The 19937-nt window shown below is 35.9% G+C and overlaps 1 protein-coding gene across 1 annotated transcript in view; it reads right to left on the bottom strand.

Annotated features, from left to right (window-relative positions):
- The window catches only part of LOC121065861 (sodium channel protein type 5 subunit alpha-like), a 45927-nt gene extending 33235 nt beyond the window's left edge, over positions 1–12692 (bottom strand). Inside the window, 6 exon segments of the mRNA XM_040548980.1 lie at positions 1009–1137; positions 2152–2241; positions 3644–3762; positions 5142–5452; positions 11265–12294; positions 12620–12692. Coding sequence (XP_040404914.1) covers positions 1009–1137; positions 2152–2241; positions 3644–3762; positions 5142–5414 — 611 coding nt within the window. The 5' untranslated portion in view covers positions 5415–5452; positions 11265–12294; positions 12620–12692.
- Positions 12693–19937: the final 7245 nt, after the last annotated feature.

Genomic DNA, 19937 nt, shown 5'->3' with positions numbered 1-19937 from the left:
AAGAGAACGTGCTTACACATAGTGTGAAAAACTAAACCCTTCTTTTTCATTCTGTCATCCGAGAACTTTAGTTGGTGCCTTTAGCTCTCATTTTAGGAGAAAAAAAAAAAAAAAAAAACGAATTTATTCTCTTTTTGGCTCTATGCTAGAGACTTCTACAACGTTCCTGCTTTTTTGTTTTGTTTTGTTTTGTTTTTCATGAGAGCCCTACTCTAGGTAGTTTCTCATTAGATGGAGCACAAGATGTAACCATCTTTGTCACTCTTCTCTGTACTGTTTTTTAATTGTCATCTTTTGAGATGTCAGAAGCAAGACTACATATAGCCTTGAAAAAAAAAAAAAAGATTTCTACAGTGAAATAACTCTGTGTTCTGCTCTGTTATTTATTACCCATGATGCCCTCTTTTTCTATTTCATTCTCTGACCATTATTGATTGCACACTGGAGTGGTGTTTTCACCATTTTTTTTTCCAACAAGCTCCTAACTGTGTATGTAAAGCTAGGTCTGCTTTTGCTTGAGCATCACTTTACATTCTTCAAATTTCATCTGCTATTTATCACCATGTCATTCAACATCTTGTGGTGCGCTTTGAATCCTTCTCAGATAAGCCTCATCTGATCCAGACCACAGCAAATAATACAACATAAGGAAGCATGCTTGGTTTTGGCTGTCTGTGGAGACACTTCTTTTTTTTTTAAAAAAAAAAAAAAAAGTACTGAAAGTACTGCACTGGGAGCAATAAAACAGTTCCATTAACTGTGACAATACATGAAGTAAATGAGCAAATGAATGCTAACTCAAAAACATGAGCTTTGCATTTAGGTCTTGCTTTAAAGTCTAAGACAATTTTTCTCTCTTCAGGCAGCAGATATGCAAAGAGTGATTCAAACACAGGAACTCTTCAATAGGTAGAATGTCAACTACCGTAAAGAACTTCAGACCATCAAATATCATATTATTTGCATGTTTGTCCCTTGAGTGTAAAAGAACAACAGAGTTTTACTTACGTCACAATGATAACAACAAAATCCAAACAATTCCACGGATCTCGAAGAAAGGTAAATTCATTCCAAACAAATCCTCTTGCTAATAATTTTATCAATATTTCACCAGTATATATGCCAGTAAAAAGATGTCTGAGAAGGAAATAATATAATTAAGCTATAGAAATAAAAACATAAATGAGATTAAAAGACATTTAGGCACATTCTATCTTTTCTATGATTTAGCCACAGGATGGAAATGAAGGTAGAAAATGCAAAGTATGATACGGCCGGATAGATTACTTTTAGAAACACATTGTAGGTATAAGAACATGCATTTCTGACTTTCAGTAAGATTTGCATATAAATCTATAATCATAAATGTTCATGTAAGTATACCATACTAATTCTGGATGAAGAATAGTTCACACTTCCGTATGAAAAATTATGAAAGTCCATGTTTATGATCTAAAGCAGACTGGAAAGTATCAAAGCCTCAACATTTTGGCAGAACAGTAACAGTAAAGACTTTTTTTCTGCATAGCCTGATAAGATTACATATTTTACAGTTACTCTAGCAAATACTCTAAAAAGGAAAGAAACTCTACCTAAAACTAAGCTAACATTATTCTACATAAAACTAAGCTAACATTATCACTGTACTTAGCCCAAAATAAGAGGGTTTAAAGTTATGGAACCTCTGATGCCACAGGCAGATTTTCAAATTTTAATTCCAGAACCTCAACTCAATTTACACTGGATACAGAGCACAGTTATGAAAGGTAACGAGACGGTACGAAAAGCTCCCTAATGTGGACAACTGAACTGGGAGTGTCCCCAGAAAACACCAAGAGAGAATGGAAATAATATTTATTCCTCTATACTTTTTGTATGAGCTGGCCATAACAGACACTCAGGTTATTCCCCTAGGATGAGGTGGTTTTCCTGCTCTATTTAGCGTTGGTGTGGCCTCACCTTGGATGATGATCTTTGAAGGTCCCTTCCAACTGCATTATTCTATTCTATTATACAATAATCCCAAATCTTCCTCAGAGGTCTCTCAGAGGATTTTCAAACCCCAGAATTAGATCACCACATTATTCAATCTTCTTCAGTCCAGCAGGTTAGTTTCCTTAGAGTGAAGAAAAGGCAATTGAGGTAACTTACTCAGTCCAGTTGAGCTGTGCTGGAAGGTTATTTACAGCCATGGAAGCACAATTGAGTATCACAGTACATGTAATAAAGCCAACAAATATTGTGCATAATAAGTCAAGGAAAAAGTGCTGTATTATAAAACAATGAAGTTCAAAAAAGTTGCCAATTTACAAACAAAACCCATTAAGTTATTCAACTACTTATTATAACTACTTTGGTTTTGAATATGCATGACTTTTCTTGCTTTTTTCCAAAGAAGCTGATGTCAGATCAAATTTCTGCTCGGCTGGGTAAACCTCATGATGTAAAAATAACAGCATGTGGGGACAGTTTTGGAAGATAGGACATTAGACTGAAATTCCAGGTGGACATAAGAGGTCAAACAGAGCTGTCGGAAGACATGAGGATCATAAATAAATGAAATACATTTAAAGAAGGAAATCTGAGAGTCCTCTGCCGTCTAGTATTACTTGAAATTTTAGAAACCTCCATTCTCTTGCAGCAGTAACATGAAATACAGAGAAATGGGTCACAACCCTATACTAACCATGGTTTTTAATAAATCCTAGAGAAAAAGAAAAAAAAAGATGAAAAATATTAATTATCAATAACTAGTGTTCTTTGAAGTTGGAGGTCCATGTATACATTTTTGATGATGTGATATTTACAGCCTACCACAAATTCAGAAAGTTTTCTCATTTTATGACAATGTGGCAGACAATGAAAACATACATAAGAAAAAATATCCTTTCACGAAAGTTCAGTCATCACCTAAAAAAATGTTGGTTTTGGTTTTGTTTTTAAACAAAATTTAGGATTAACTTGGAACTGAACAGCCAATTTAGTAATTTCTAATAGCACTAATATACATTCAAAATCAGCCAAAGGTCCCTGGAAAAGGATCTATTTCTACAAATGAATAAACCTAAATGAAATCAGATGTTTGGCAGAAAAAGCAGAAAGCCTACAGCTTTGTACTTGCAATCCTTCATATTTTCACTTTCTTCAAACTACGCTTATCTTTTTGCAAATACATGAAAAATGGGTGCTCAGAGCTGTCTATAAACTTGAGTGTGAAATACCTTTCTTAGGGTAACACCAGATTCTTTCAGCAAAGCATTGCTGTAATTCCTACTCTTCATGCTTTAATAACTTGGCAGTCCCTATTTTGTTTTGTTTTTTAATTAAAATTTTAAGCTTGTCACCACAGCGCAGATTTAGAAAAAGTTCTAGAAAAGGGCTAAAATATCATACAGTAGCCTCTAAATGTTGTTTCATGACAATATTTGCAGATCTGACTGTTTAAACATGAGATTTTTAAACAATTTTACTTGTAGCAAGCTCATGTAAACATCTTTGCTGTTGTAATACAAGATTCAATATACCTCTCAGTATCGAAACCACATGAGCCTACAATTATATTAATATATAGAGAGGAACAGAATCACAGAAAATGGCACAGCATATTCTAAAATTAAAATGACAGAAATCAATGAAAGGATATGAATGAATTAGAATGTGAATTGCTGCTTTTCTGACTGGATTGAAAGGACCAAGTATACATAAGGCAGGCGTAGCAGTAAACCGGAAAATAGTCCTCCTTTTATTTATCACCATGAAAGTCTATTAAAAAATATAATAATTGTATATGAAATATTTTAAAGAAACACAAATTTCTTCCAAAACTAAATGTTTTGGTTTTTAAATCTGGACTATATCTAATTGCAGTTATGAGTAAAACTTTCTTGCATTCTTACTTGGAGCTGTGACACGATGATACAACAAGACCAACTATATGCATTTGTATTTACTGTGATGAAAAAGTAAGAACAAAAATTAATTAGAAGAGCAACTGCTGATACTCACTTGGTCAAAGTAATTAAAGGATACCATTCTGGGACTGCAATGTTGTTGTCAATATTGCTCAGAAGTACCTTACCCTTGGACAGTTTTATAGGCTACAAGAGATCATTCACAAAGCACACATTGTTTTGTGTAAGGCTGCCAGAAAATTTAATTTTGAAATATCCTTAAACTATCAAGTAACTGTGTAATTCCCTGTAAGCTACCCTAAGGCCCATTGCAGCTCAGTACTATTGCCAGATGAAGTTAAAATGAAATCTCTTAAATCAAAACCACAGCAAACTAACATTATGTAAATGGCTTTGGCTGAATCAGCCTTAGTTTCTCTTTTCTTCATCAAGAATGTCACTCTGATTACTTTGAGAAAAAAAAGTCTCCGGAAGAACCTTTTCACTAATAATTACAAAGCCTTCTGCATGTTCTCTGATTAAATGATTACATTCCAGAAACTTACTGGTATATATTAAAGAATGCAATGTTCTGCTCTTCAGGTCAAGTCCTCCTCAATAATAAGCAATCACACAATAGAAATTTAATTTAGAAGGAAATACTACAGCAAGTAATTTACATATTCCTATAGGCAAAAAAAAGAAAATACTTTGCAATGGCATGGAATATATGCAATATAAATATGGTACAATAAACAAAGCTGATCGGATGTTACAAAATAGAAAATTAATGTAGTCTGATTTTTTTTTTCTTTTTGTTACATAGAGTACAGGAAATATTTCAGATCTGTCTCTTCTAATTTGTATATTTGTATTTCAACAAAAGCATTTGCAGTAAGACCATGGTGACCTTCCATTTAACAGGTACTGTTTATACTACAGTGAGGCCAGCCCCTCAGACTTCATAGAAACTGCTCTGAATAAGAAATTATCAGTTATTTCAGAACCTATTTTTGATTGAAAAGTATCTATCATGTGTATCTTATTTTCATAATTAATTCTGATTGCTGACTGGACCTTAAAATACCTTATAATTAGATTATAAGGAGCATACTTTAGCACTCCTACCCCAACAAATGCTAGTAACATTCTGTCTACAGAACAAAGGGCAACTTCTGAACTCAGCCTTTACTATCTCTTAAGAGATTAGCAGACCAAATTAAACCAAAATATGCTTTTGAAGGTTTTAACCTTGTGATCACTATAGTATGGATCCAAATCTTCCAGGGGTTCCCCAATGAGCTCCACAGGAACATCCCCATAGAGAGACGGCAGTTTTTTGTAGGTTTTCAGATCAAGCTGAGGAGTAGGTTTATCTTCTTCAACTTCTTGGTCACTACTCTCCTTCTTAGCTTTGTCTTTCTTCTTTTTTTTCTCAGCAATTCTGTTCTCAATTGCTGCCAAGGATTCAGGAGTGAAACGCTGAAAGCTGTTGGTTTCTGGTGGCCAAAACAAGGGATCCATCTTTCCTTCTATATATTTGTTTCCAGTGCTAGAAATAGCTTAAAAGAGAAAGTTATTAATAATAAGAAATTAATAGAAATAATACATAACTGAAATTAAAACTGATTAGATAAATTAGTTCTTCCTTCTGTGAAATCCTATATGAAAATGGAGCAAAAGCAACTAGAAACAAATTCATTTAGAAGAAAGGGTGATGTAAAACAAAACAAGTAAAGACTAGCAGTTGATTCTGAAGTCATCCTGTATAATTCAGGTTGCAGAACTGATGCTTTTTTCCTTCTCCTTTTCACCTGGGAAGTGACAAAACCCCAGCCCTATCAGAACTCTGACAATCACTGAATTTCTCTCTGTAGCAACTTACAGCATGAGCAGCCTTGTACCTTAGTTACCGTGTTTTTTGCTAACAGCACTCCCATATCTGCCACCCCTCCTGCTCTCTTGGTTCACAAAATAGTCTAATTGGAAGGGATCTCAAGGCTCATCAGATCCACACCCTGCTCAAAGCAAGGCCAACACTGAGGTTGGTCAGAGCTTTGTACGGGCTGCGTTTTGAGTACACCCAAGGAGATGGTAATGGCTCATAGTAAAAACCTCGTGAGAAATGGCAGGTTTTTGCCTTGCTGGTTTTGAGCTTTGCTCTCCTCTGATTCTGCAGATTTGTTAGTTATGTTTGCGCTTTACACAATAGGAAATACGCTCAATTGCTATTAACTACTGTGATTTTGATCCGAGTCGCTGACTTGTTTATTCGTGCTGACAGGTTATGGGTGTGATTGAAAACACAACTCTGCCTCCCACACCAGCCTGGCAAAGGTGAATATGATGAAGCAACTTCACCTTCTCACATACTGATGAACACTGCTTTTCTTCTTTCTTCTACCAGCGTGCCTTTTGCCTGAGCTTAAATCACTGCCAAAGGGGTAGGGTGGCAAGGTAATGAGAAGTACTGAAGTGACTAAATGCAAATCATTAGAAGTATTCAGCTACTCATTACATCTGGTCCAAATTTATCATATTATCATGGAATCACAGAGTGGTTTGGGTTGGAAGGGACCTCAAAGCCCATCCAGTGCCACCCCCTGCCATGGGCAGGGACCCCTCCCACCAGCCCAGGCTGCCCCCAGCCCCATCCAGCCTGGCCTTGGGCACTGCCAGGGATGGGGCAGCCACAGCTTCTTTGGGCAAACTTGTAGATGACAGCAATTTATATGACTGCAGCTCTCATCCACAAAAGATGAAAAAAATATGGACCCATTACAGCATGACTTACCCCTTCTGACTTGTGACAGAACCAACTGCACCCAGCTAATAAACATTTTTGGTCACCAGCAGGTCTTTAAAGCACTCTGCACATTTGCTTGCCCAAAGTCCAGCTGTGCTACTTTATTTTTGTGAGCTGAAGTATGGACCATGGAAGAGAATCAATATGCTCTTGCAATTAATAGCTCTCTTCTTTAATTGCATTGATATCATTCTTTAAAAAGAATATACCAGTGATTGACAGATTGTGCAATAATTTTGTTTTGGTTTTGGATTTTTCCTCCTCCTCTGGGACTTTACAAAGAAGTTCAGATCTGACCAGGGACCACAATTCAGAGATCAAAATGTACCACGGTAACAAATTGAAAGGGTATAATCAAACAACCATTATTTTGCAAAACCACATAGAGCCATTTCCAATCAAAAGCTCAACAGATAAAGTGAAAAATCAACATGCTCTCTTCTTCAATTTTTAATAATTCTAAGAAGATTGATTTTATTTTCAAAGAGATTTTGTGGACAACAGAGGAACTGGTTTTTTAGATAACTGCACTGACTATAATAAAGGAAGCAAAGGAAATGTTTTCAGTTAATATGAACATTGTTTTACTACCAAGGATTCAGAAGCTGAATTTTCAAAAAACTGAAGGTTGAACCTGTCAAAAGTGATGATGAAGAAAAAAAAAAAAATAAATTACATTGCCTTCAGCAGCAGTAACTGGAAGTTGTAATTAGACAAACATTCATGGACAACGTGAGAGGATTTCTTCAGAAGATGTAGACCAGTGCTGTCCTTGTGCTCACATGGAACAACACATTCTGCCACTTCATCAGCTGCCAGGCATTTGTAGATTGTGACTTCGGTTAGGAAAAAGGAAGCTATGAACACCTGTGACTGAAAAAAATTCTTTGTGACTCAGATGGCTACAAATTTGAAAAGACAGAGTAACTACTGGAAATTTCCTGAATTCAGTTATTAACTCAGCTACCTCAAGAGATGATGCTGGTCTAGCTGAACTTTTAAGTCAAGACATTGAGGTAAATAAAGTGTTACCCTCGGAAATGACTTCAGTCTGCATTGGGCAGGAAAATCTCCTTAGCAGAAAACTCTGAGATAGAAGCTAGAAAACACGTGTTCCTAGAGGTAATGACACAGCACCAGCGGATGGGATTTCTTCTAGAACCTCAGAGATCAGACTGCGGTGTGTACATGCAAGTTAGTGTGGGGAAATCCTAACCACACACGACCCAGAACATGCTCCTGAAGGCCAAAGTGCAAATCTATTAATTTGTATGTGTGAAATTTCCATTTAAATTAAATTAACAATTGCAAACCCTACGTTTTGATGTATCGGGTCCTAAAGAGATTGGTCCACCAGTAACAGTTATAATTTTGCTTTCACTACGGAAGGACTACTCTCTACAGCATCAGGAATATAAAAACATGGCACAAAATTCACAATTTTTGTAATTAAAATGGAAAACCCTTATTTTTCTCATCTTGAGAAAAGGAACGGAATTGAGTGTAAATAAGCTAGTTGTGGTTTTAGGTTAGGCTAACTGGCTTAAGGCTGACTTTGGGTACTAGGAAAATAACACAGAATCTTTTTATGTCCAAAAAGAACCCACAAGGAATTCCAGATATACCAATGAAAAGTATACTGCAAAGTATTAGGAAGAGATGAACATGTCGGTAAATAAAGCGGACACATGGCCACTATTATAGTACAATTATCTATAAAGTTTCTTAAGACAAAAACTACCCTTTCAGGACATTATCTAGAATAGCAAAGTACTGCCAAAAAATGAGTCCATTAATACAATGTTTCACAGACACAATTTAAAAATTGCTCACTGGGATAATGGCTAATTACTACAGATAATAACTAATGGTCTTAGACTTTTAGAATGAAAAACAAAATATAAATTCAAGTTTTATATGCAGCTCCTTAATTTGGTTATATTTATGTGAATTTTAGAACTCCTTTCAACTCCCTAGAGGTATGTAGGGTTCCTTTTATAGGTGGTACCATTCAAACTATTAACCAATAAGATATTCAAAAGTTAATACGAGAGGTATTTAAATTAACTAAACTGCTCAGCAAAACACTATCAATATCTGTAAATGGTGTTTTTGACAGGAAGGTGTTCTTGGAATTTGATAGGAAAACAAAAAGGAACATAAATAGAAAAATGTCCTTTTTGGAGGTTTCAACTTAATTCTAGCATATATAGTATTTAATTCTGACTCTCAAGTTACTTCTATCTGCTCCTCATTTATAGCCACCGATTGAACATTTTCTGTAAGCATCTGAAGTTGAAAAAATAAAGGATGAACTGCAATTATCTGCTTATTTTTTATTATTTTTTAATATGCATTTAATAGACTCTTTCACACAGAAATATTCACAAAGAATAAAAACGATTCCCTGTGGTAGGATTTTGTTTGCACAAAATCCAATAACTATATGTTTAACATACGTCAAAAAGTACCTTAAAATGAATGAATAAAACAAGAATATAACATATAGCATTATTTACTACGAGACCCACCACCATAAGACTGCAACTATTAAAATCCATGCTCTCGTCAGAGTCCTGTTCCCTTTTCAATACTCATCAACAGCATTTCCAGAAAGCTTGTTTTAACTCTGTATTTTAGCTTGTTAAAAGCTCTGTATGTTTCAAAACTCATTTCTAGTGGTAATGTGCAAAATCAAATTTAAATCAATCTTATACACAGTTCAGACAATCATTAAAACAAAATATCCAGAACCTAATACTTCCAAGTAGTTTATGAAAGAGTACTTAATGACACTGGCACCATGTATATCATATATAGCTTTGGTTCACATAGCAAAATTAGCCTTCCAGCTGTATCAATAAAATTAGTAGCCTTTTTAGTACCTTGACAACATAGAATTGCAAATTAACACATATTCAGAAACACCAAGATGTTGTGGGTGGATATAGTCTGTAGATAAAGACACCTTCACTGAGGTCCTGCATGTGAACGAGGCATCTTAACTATCACTACAGTTGGTAGATATCTAGTAGTAGGCATAGTCAATCCAGGCTGTAGAGATACTCAAATGAACAAAGGGAGATAGCTAAACTCCAGTGACGATAAATCTCCACTGACTGTAATAGGAGATTAAACTCCTAGAGCACAGACAGACAGTCTATTTAGACGCTTACATGCAATCTTACGCTGAATCAGTCCGTAGCTGCCCAAACTTTCCCTGCTGTTAAACAGATATCTTGAACACTCTGTAGAGTCACCTTTCCGTATGATCTACACGAGCAAAACTGGATGTCAGCAAAATCAGTGATCTTGAGCTGCATCAGCTATTTCAGATTTCAAACTTTGTATTTAACCAGTTCACCATCCACAGGAAACACTGATCTGAAAACTCTCAATGTTATACACATCTTCAAATTCACCATTGACTTTACGTGTGGATATGTGGATGCACTAGACGTGTATACTGTAACGAATACTCATTATTAAAAATGACCACTAATATTAAAACAAACAAACAAACGACAACAACAACAACAAAATGTAAAATGAATCAAACCATTTTCATGTGCAGCTCAAATTTTTTTGAAACAAGAAACTGCAAGGAAAAAGAAAAAATGCATCAATACCAGGGAATAGGCTAGGATTTCTCTTTTCTGTGCCATACAACATCCTGCAAAAAGCTACTGCTATCACCTACTCAGATCCAATACAGAAAAAAAAACACATCTGCTCTCAGATTACCATTTTTTTCTTCTATGTAACTACCAATAATTATCAACACATTTAACAGATTTATTTTATTCCTTTCTAAAAACAATCTGGGAAATAAAACACACTTTATTGGACTACTGCTATTTCTGAAATACATGGTCATTTCCTCCACCTAGCACTGTGTTCCCCTTTCTCCTCAACCTGCTTCCCCCCTACCAAACTTTGTGTTTTTTCTGTTGATAGCTTTGTTTGTTTTTGAAACAGACACAAAAAGCTATTCACACTATGAATATAATATAAAATCCGTTCACTCTATCACTTCCAAAACCAGAAATGGATGCAACAGGCTAGATGGTGAATTACTTAAATGTCTTGAAAAAATGACTTGCCAGCATTTTCTTGAGATAAGCATTACAAATTTCTGCAGGAAAATAAATTGCACTATTTGAAGATAATTAAAGCTCAGATTAGAAAGTATGAAAAACAATTTGAGGGCTACTGTGCATCAGCCAGCATACCAAACCAAGAGTACAAAAAGCAGTCTGAAATTAATGAGAATTATATTAACGTTCAGTTAAATGTTATACTGCTACACGTAAACTAAAGGAATAGTTGCATATTTTCTGTAATATAACAGTTTTACATTAAAGGCACATTTTCTTATGTACATTCTACCTATATCTAAAATAAAACCACTTCTAAGACCTAAAAGCATAGGTGCACATATGTATATGTATCCACAGAAAACCTCTTGAATATTTTAACGCAATACATGTAGATTGAAATTAACAAATTTGCAATGGATATTTCTCATAGTATACAAATATTTAGCAAAAAAAAACCAAAACACTTACAGCATCCCCATCGAAATAAAAAGCCTTCACACTGGTTTCTTAAGCTAATTTCAGCTAGCTGGTATCTTCTACAAGACAGAAGGTTTTCATTCTCTCACTGTCACCATTCTGTTCTAAAGAATATCCTGCCTACTTAGCCAGCTCCCATCCAGAAAGTTTTCTTTTGTATTGGGATGCTTGTGGGAGGGATGGAAGGAGGAGCTTGGCTGTTCTGGGAGCAATAAATGAAATTTTGTGATCTCACTGGGAATACTGTAAAAAAGGAAAAAAGTGAGAGGGTAATTCTTTTGAAGAATAATCACCTAAATATTACTCAATTATTTTATTTATTTTGAAATCACAGCTGCACTTACAAAAGCACAGAATGCTTGTGTTCAATGGGAAAAAATATATGTAGAAACGTGAAAACAAAAACTGTTCTACTACATATTTCCTTCTGAAGCTGATCTTTTAACCAGCTGAACTTTCCAGCATACATTACATATTGGGACAAATTTTGAACTTCATTAAAAGCTTTTCGTAGAAATTACATTTATATATTACTGGGTTTAATTCTCTAAAATCTACTTATTATTATTCCCAGCTGTGATGTGTATCCATTTTACTTTATAAAGACAAAATATCATGGTCAAATAGTTGTACCTGTACCTTATATATACAAAATCTGAGCTTGAAATGCATTCAATATTACATTATGCCATAACTTCTATTAAAACATACATGCCTTGTTTGAGCAAAATAAAAACCACCATGTTTATCCTCCTATCCTGAAATTAGTTATATTTTTAAATTAAAGTAATGTAAAAAATCTGCTAGCAACAGGTATTGGTAGTAACAGGTATAAATACAAGCCTTATTGCTATGAACAATTATTTTTCTCACATCAACAGCACCCGTTACTGTCCAACAACTATTTTACTGTTCATCAGATCAATCCTAAATCTTTGTGACAGATGATGAAGAGCTGTCATGGGTTTTGCTGGAAGAATTGCACTGAAGAAACTATGCTGTCCTTAAAAGCCAGGCAGCCCTAATGCGTGCAAACAGAAAAACAATTGTGATCAAACACTTTGCCTGATAGATGCCATCAGCAAAGGAAACAACTAAAGATGGTTTTAAAGAAAAAAAGATGCTAAGTGTTCTGTGATGCAAGCACCAATAAGGCATTTTAAGTTCAAGTGTAAGTTATTTTTCCTGAAAGCAATAGCATGTTCTCAAGTTCAATTAAGAGCGCAGAATTTTAAATATCAGTAAAAGGTCATTCTATAATGGCACTGTATCTGCTCTGGTCAAAATCAGCCACATTTTATAAAATGCCATCTGCTAGTACTGCCAAATACAAAACCCATCCTTACCTGAACATAATTCAGCTGCATCCTCTTCATCAATCTGACCCTGTGAAAAATGGGGCACAGGGACTAAACACAGATCTCAAAGGAATACAAAGAGTTGCACTTCTCCCTTTTTTTTTTTGCACACTCTAATACCTGTTTTCTTCTCAGTTTCTTTCATTAATCTTCAAAATCTCAGAAAGAAGAGAAAAAAGCTCATTTAACAAAATGTTCATTATAATAATAATAATATATATAATATAATAATAATTATTATATAATATATAATTATATATATTATATATTATATAATATATTATATATTATATAATATATATATAATTATATTATATATAATTATAAAATAATAATAATAATTATATAATAATGTTCATTACAGAAACAACTAACTGTTGATTTAGTCTCCTTGTTCTTGCCATAGATCTGTCTCTTCCATTAACTGCAAAGCGTACTTTGCTTTTCCCTTTTTTCTTTTTTTTTTATTGCTAGAGCACAAGAAAAAAATATTTTTTTCTTGGTGGCATTAGTACATCACCATTAGTCTAATGACTGTGAGCACGTAGATGTCAAGTGCTGAAAAAAAACAGATTTTTGGACAGTTAAATGTATCTTGTGACTGTGCCACGACTCTAAACGTGAGATGCTGCTTTAAATTACTATTCAGATAAATACACTTATTAAAAATTGCAAGGCATTTGACGATTCATGCACATTGCATGACCCTCTTAACCTCCAATTCTATCCAGCATCCTCATCTGCTCATTTCTTGCTTCTGAGAAATACTCTGTTGTGTAATCTTAGAAAAAGTTGTCTCCTATATTCAGTGGAATAACAGACCTGCAATGCTTGCCTCTATCTTAGAGAAGGGTTTCACACAAGGTTTCTGTTATTTTCCTCATTTATAGGGATGATACTGTGTTATTTAAGCTCCTATCTTAAATTCAGCTGAACCAGAGCCTTACTAGTAAATAACTCTTCAATCCAACACACAAAAGCTGAAAGCTGAAACTAGTCTAATGCAGACCAATACAAGCACGTGTAATTTGACAAAAAGGACAACTAAGCACTGAAACAACTGGTGAACACTTGTGGCCTTCACAAATACTCAAAATCTTTAGCATTGATTAGATTAGGCCTTCATTTTTTAATCCTTATCTTGCCCTACTTACATACAAACACAGTTTGAGAATTGGTAGTAGATTTTCATAGTATAATACTTCTCTATAATGCTTACTTGGAATAGTGTAAGTTATTAACCCTGATGCTTCTAGCTCATAAATGATATTTCTTAGAAGCTATGTAATGGTGGCAGCTCACTACTCAGCAATAAAATTTCACACTCCTTGTTAAATGCAAGCAGACGCCTTTGCATCAGATATACTTGCAATAAGATTATTTGCAGGGATTCCTGTCTACTAAAGCTCCAGCTCCAGAGAACTTGCGATCCTCCCTCCTGTGTGTATCTAAAATCTGCAGATAGAAAGAGGCATGCCCGCAACTGGGGAAACACTACAAAATAGCCAACATATCACATTAAGAGCTCTCTCTAAATAATGCACACACGCTTATTACAATGCAAACTCAAATGCATCCATTGCGGACTGAATTAATTCAGCTGCTGGCCAGAAGCTTCAGGATTCTCCTTAATTTCAAGACCTAAATGAGCAAGAGATGCCAGGAATGCCCTGCATAAAATACCATATCCCCTGAACCGAGTGACATGGAATATCAGGCAAAAAGAAATACATCTTCTTTGCTATACCTGGAATGCACAATAAATAAACGTTGTATGTAGAATAAAGCAAAAACAAACAAACAAACAAAAAATAAACATGCATACACAGAAATAGATTTATATTATACAGAATAGGTAAAGGCCAGAGTTTGTCAGTGAGAAATATTCAGAGGCTCAGGCCAACAGTCACATCTGAGATACACTGAAGGTGTGCCCCAATCCCTCTTAGAAAAAAAAAAAAATAACAGTGTAAAGGATGTGATGAATTTATCAAGGTAATAATTGATTTGATTCCCATCTTCCTTTCTTCATTGTGCACAATGAAATAAGAAATCACATGGACATGAAATTTGGTATTTGGTAAATAGCTAATTGGTTTTACAGAATAACAGGAAATAGCTTTTAGGGTAAGTACACATTAAATGCGTTGTTACACAAAGTAGCTTTCTGCCTAATGACCTAATGTACACTGAGTAAGTCTGAAAATTAGCTCAGTGCCTAAAGTTCAAGCCACTCCATGTTTCTTCTTAGTATTCTGAAAAACAGTTAGGTATTTTTGAAGCATTTTGTATTTCTCAAAAGTAACATGCTTATTATAAGCATGCAAACATTGCTAATACCATTTCTGAAAGATTTCCAGTATTTTTGATGCACTCTTGCTTACACAGCTTACTCTTGAAGTCTCACCTTATATTGCATGCCTCCAAACATAATTATGAAATGACAAATGGAAGAGCTCTACCAAGAACCGAACATTTGGTTTCAAACATATTTCTTACCATAGCTCCCTTGTAAGATTAAGGTCTAAATTTCAACTTTTTGTCAAGAATGCAACAATACCAAGCAGCTTTACAACCTGAAAACAAACAAACTGGATTTTAGTTCTGCCTGTCCCTCCTCTCCAGCTAGCTTGGGCATCTGATTTATCAAAATGGCTTGAGAATTTATTTTATGTCTTTGCTTCCAGTTGCCATCATACTGGTTCCATATCTTCTACTTACATGAAACTCCAGTCATTAAGAATGTATGTGTGGTCACTGTTTTGCTATTGTATCCACTGTGCCTTTGCTCATAAGTGGCCCTGCTGTGATACCTGCTCAAGCATGTCACCTGCCTTAGTGACACCACCAACTCTTGCCCCTCTGCACCATGAGGAAACTGACTCCTTCTCATCCAGCAGTCAAAAACAGAAGGATCATAAACTCATTTGAAGTAATTGTCATTGAATTTCTACAAATATTCCCTCATTCTGAACCATGCAAGAAAGATAATACAAAAAATCCGTGGGTCTTTAGACTGTCATCTAAAATCAGAACTTTATTCCAGATGAATTCTGCAACTTTTTGGACGTTAGACCAGCAGCAAGACGTGCAGTTACAGACAGACCAGAGACACACAGCAAAGACTGTGACTACTGTACATTGTTCTGTGAATAAATTTTTGTGACTTTTACAGCAGATTTTGGACATGAAGGAGCCTAAAGATTATATTACTTCAACAAATGTCTTGTTCTTGTAGATATGTAGAATGTGATATCCCAGGAAAAATCAGTCTCACAATAATATTAAATAGGACTTAAGATCAGCAACTTTCACACCCCGTAAAATACAGAATAAATACAGCAATATCAAACAGTTACCACTGAGTCATGCCCATAAATTATATATTGGCTGCAATACTTTTGGCTTCAAGCTACGTAGAATCTATCACGTCCTTTGGGGGATTTCTTCAGTGATTAGCTGCCCTTAAAAAGCATGTCTTCTTCATAGCTTGAATTTATGTAGCTCTTCTCCAAGCTACATAGCCTATTACAGCGTTTCCTAGAGGACTAAAGAGCTTTTTGCTTACGAAAAACATTCTCTACTTTTATAATTATATTTAAAAATGTAGTTGGAAGTGATATCCTAAAGCCACCTCACTCATACTTTAGCCCAAACCAGCATCAATTATCCTGATGTAATTCCTGGAGATATTTGTCTAGTTTTTTTGTTACAACAGATGGTGATTCCAAAGCCTCCAACATATTCTAGTGCTTCACTATTCTCACTGCCAATGAAGGTTCTTCTTGTGCTTCATATAATTTTTTTCTGAACTGCAATTTCAGTCCATTACTTCTTGTCTTCATCATGGACACATAAACGAGTTTATTCCATATTTCTTAATTATTTCAAAACTGATACAATGGTTCCTTTCATCTTCTCTTCTGTAGACATCTGAATTTTTCACTCTAATTCCTACTTCTCAGGCTCCAAATCGTTCTTACTGCTTACTTCTAAATTATTTTCAGATTTATTTATTTTTTAATGCTGTGGCAGCCAAACCTCACGAAGAGGGGCTGGAAAAAAAGCAAGGAGAAGCAGCTGGCAAATGCTATAGCATTCTTCACCCTATCATTATTGAGAAAATATCTTTATATTTTTATTTACTTCAATAGTTACTTAACCAATAAACATCCTTTTAGTTTTCTCCTCATCTCCATGTCCTGGCTTTACCCATGAACCCTGCTCAGTTCTCTTACACTTCCTTTTTGGCTCAACATCTGTTTTCTTGCACTCCTGTTTTCAGAAATTCACAATTTAGCCAAAGATGATCAGATTTTCAGGGAAATTGAAAAACAATCCCTGGACTCACATATACATCATGTTGCTCCTCTTCCAAAACCAAAAGCTAACATTATAAATGTGGTGATCTCATCACTTTTCTAAAATGAAACAAAAATCATGAAAGGCTGAAAGATTTACTGCAAAACAAAGAAAAATTTACCTACCCCATTTTTAGTGTAATATTGTCTTTAGGACTCCATATCAGTTCAGACTTACTAAACATACACACAGAAGCCTGAAACTTATCACTTATCACTACGATAATTCTTTTGTTTTAGCAGCCCTCAGCAAATATGACCTTTGTTGGACTACACAGTCTCCAGAGGTCACTTCCAATTTCAATGATTCTGATACAGTGATTGCTGTGCATTTTTTTTTCTCCTTCGAGTAATTAATTGCTGATATGAAAGGTTTTTGAAACACTGTACTATATATACTAATAGCAGGGACTATCCACAAATAGTCACAGAGAGAGGAAAAACAATTTAAAAACTGCACAACAATGTAAATAACAAAGGTCCTCAGTCTATAAACAAATCTAATTTTAAAGCAAATATACAAAGCACGAAGATTGCCCTTGAAGACATAATATGAAGATTAACTCTAGCAAGTGAATAATCCACTTGCGATTATAATTAGTAGGGTTTATGAATTAAATTATTCCATTTATTTTTTCAGAGTAACAGAAAAATCATAAACAAATATGTAAATATCTTTAAGAGAAAGATACAGAGAGAATTTAAAGTATGTGTGAAAATTATTGTGCTATGAAAAGAATCTCAAACCTCATAATGGACTAATGCGTACTGAAAGGTAGTAAGGCACTTGGCTCAGAATTTACTTAAGCAGAAAACTTCTGCCTCTTTCTTTAGTCCATAGTCCATTAAGATTACATAGGCGATGCATATCAGTATCTGAAATGCTCTGATAATTACTGTTAGTCTGAAGCTAGTACACAACTACATTCTTTTTTAAAAAAATAAATTATAAAATAAAGCCTTAATTTTATCTAAGAGAAAATACAATGCGTTAAACAATAAAACTTTTTCACATTTGTCTTAGATGCTTTGAATCATATACTTCCCACTGCTGTAATAACACAAAATAGTAGAAATACTGCAGTTAAGGAAGGGCTTTGGTCAAGACAGATCTCATTTCAGAACCTTAGCCTCCACTTGCAGTTGTGATGGTGACACAGCACACTCAACAATGCTAGAAAATGTGATCTATATCAAGATAAGCAAAATTTATATTAGCATTAGTGAATGGCCATTGAATTTTCTGGTTATGGCTATAATCAGCAATAAACGAACGTGAATATGTGAAAATATATATTTTCCACTTACCCCTTACCCATTTTTTTTTCACGGTAAATTTTTGTCACTAGGTATTATCAATCCTCCATCCAATTCACCAGTTCCTTTACTGTTTACAGTTCTACCATAATGAAGCAATCAGTGTAAAAAAATGCCTTCCAAGAAGACAGCCCTATACACAATTCTATACAGATCTTTACCCAGAATATAGCTACTGCCGCAACCAAATACTTGATGCATTAATGGTTTAAGTGCCGAAGAGATGCTTTGAAACTGGGAGGTGTACCTCTGAAAATCAGTGTAGAACTTCATACAGCCATACATTCACAACTTCAGGATCTATTTTTGCATTAGAAAAAATAATATGATCTTCCCTTGCTCTCTAGGGAAGACAGACAAGTCCTTCCTATCAGCTCAGAGGGAGAGCCTCAAACAAGGGCCAAGCACTTGTCCCCCACCACAGACTTTTATGACAAAGGCTTTGGAGCTGAGTACCCTGAAGGGTGTGCATAAAGCCTCCAGCACCTCGGAAGCGCTGCCGGTGAGCTGGAGCTGGAGCCCCTCAGGGCTGGGACATGGCACCAGCCTTGGGTGAGCACCTCAGCCCCAAGCAAAGACCTCCAGCCAGGGGGAAAAGAACTCAGCCCACAGCCCTGGCCTCTGGGGCTCTCCTGGGGATAAAAACATGGCTCTTAGGCCACTGCACTGCATGGAAATGAAAACAAACAAACAAAAAAACAAAACAAAACAAAACAAAAAAAAAAAACAAAAGCAAACAAACAAACAAAAAAAAGCAGGGAGCAAGCAACAATGCAGGTGAGGAAGTGGCCCCTATGGTCAAGGACATGGTCCTTGACATGGTCCTTGAAAGACTCTTTGACGTGGGCTCAAACAGCTTCCTGGAGAAGCTGACAGCCCATGGCTTGGACAGGTATACCCTTTACTGGGTTAAAAACTGGCTGGACGACTGGGCCCAGAGTGCAGTGGTGAACGGAGTGAAATCCAGCTGGCGACTGGTCACCAGTGATGTTCCCATGGGGTCAGTGTTGGGGCCCATCTTCTTTAGTATCTTGAAGACTTGGATGAGGGAATTGAGTGTATCCTCAGTAAGTTTGCAGATGGCACCAAGTTGGGGGGTAGTGTCGATCTACCAGAGGGTAGGAAGGCCCTGCAGAGGGACCTGCACAGGATGGGTCGATGGGCAGAGGCCAGTGGGCTGAGGTTCAACATGGCTAAGTGCTGCGTCCTGCACTTTGGCTACAACAACCCCATGCAGCGCTACAGGCTTGGGGCAGAGTGGCTGGAAAGCTGTGCAGAGGAAAAGGATCTGGGGGCACTGACTGATGCTCACCTGAACGTGAGCCAGCAGTGTGCCAGATTGCCAAGAAGGCCAACGGCATCCTGGCTGGTATCAGGAATAGTGCAGCCAGCAGGAGCAGGGAGGTGATCGTCCCCTTGTACTCTGCTCTGGTGAGGCCGCACCTCGAGTACTGTGTTTGGTTTTGGGCCCCTCAGTACAAGAAGGACATTGAGGCCCTGAAGCGTGTCCAGAGAAGAGCTACAAAGCTGATGAAAGGCCTGGAACACAGGTCCTGTGAGGAGTGACTGAGGAAACTGGGGTTGTTTAATTTGGAGAAGAGGATGCTCAGGGGAGACCTCATTGCTCT

This window comes from Cygnus olor, chromosome 2 (genome assembly GCF_009769625.2).
Source record: "Cygnus olor isolate bCygOlo1 chromosome 2, bCygOlo1.pri.v2, whole genome shotgun sequence".
NCBI classification, from domain to species: Eukaryota; Metazoa; Chordata; class Aves; order Anseriformes; family Anatidae; genus Cygnus; species Cygnus olor.
Note: the sequence above shows the minus strand (reverse complement) of the source record. Positions and strands in the feature narration are given on the sequence as shown.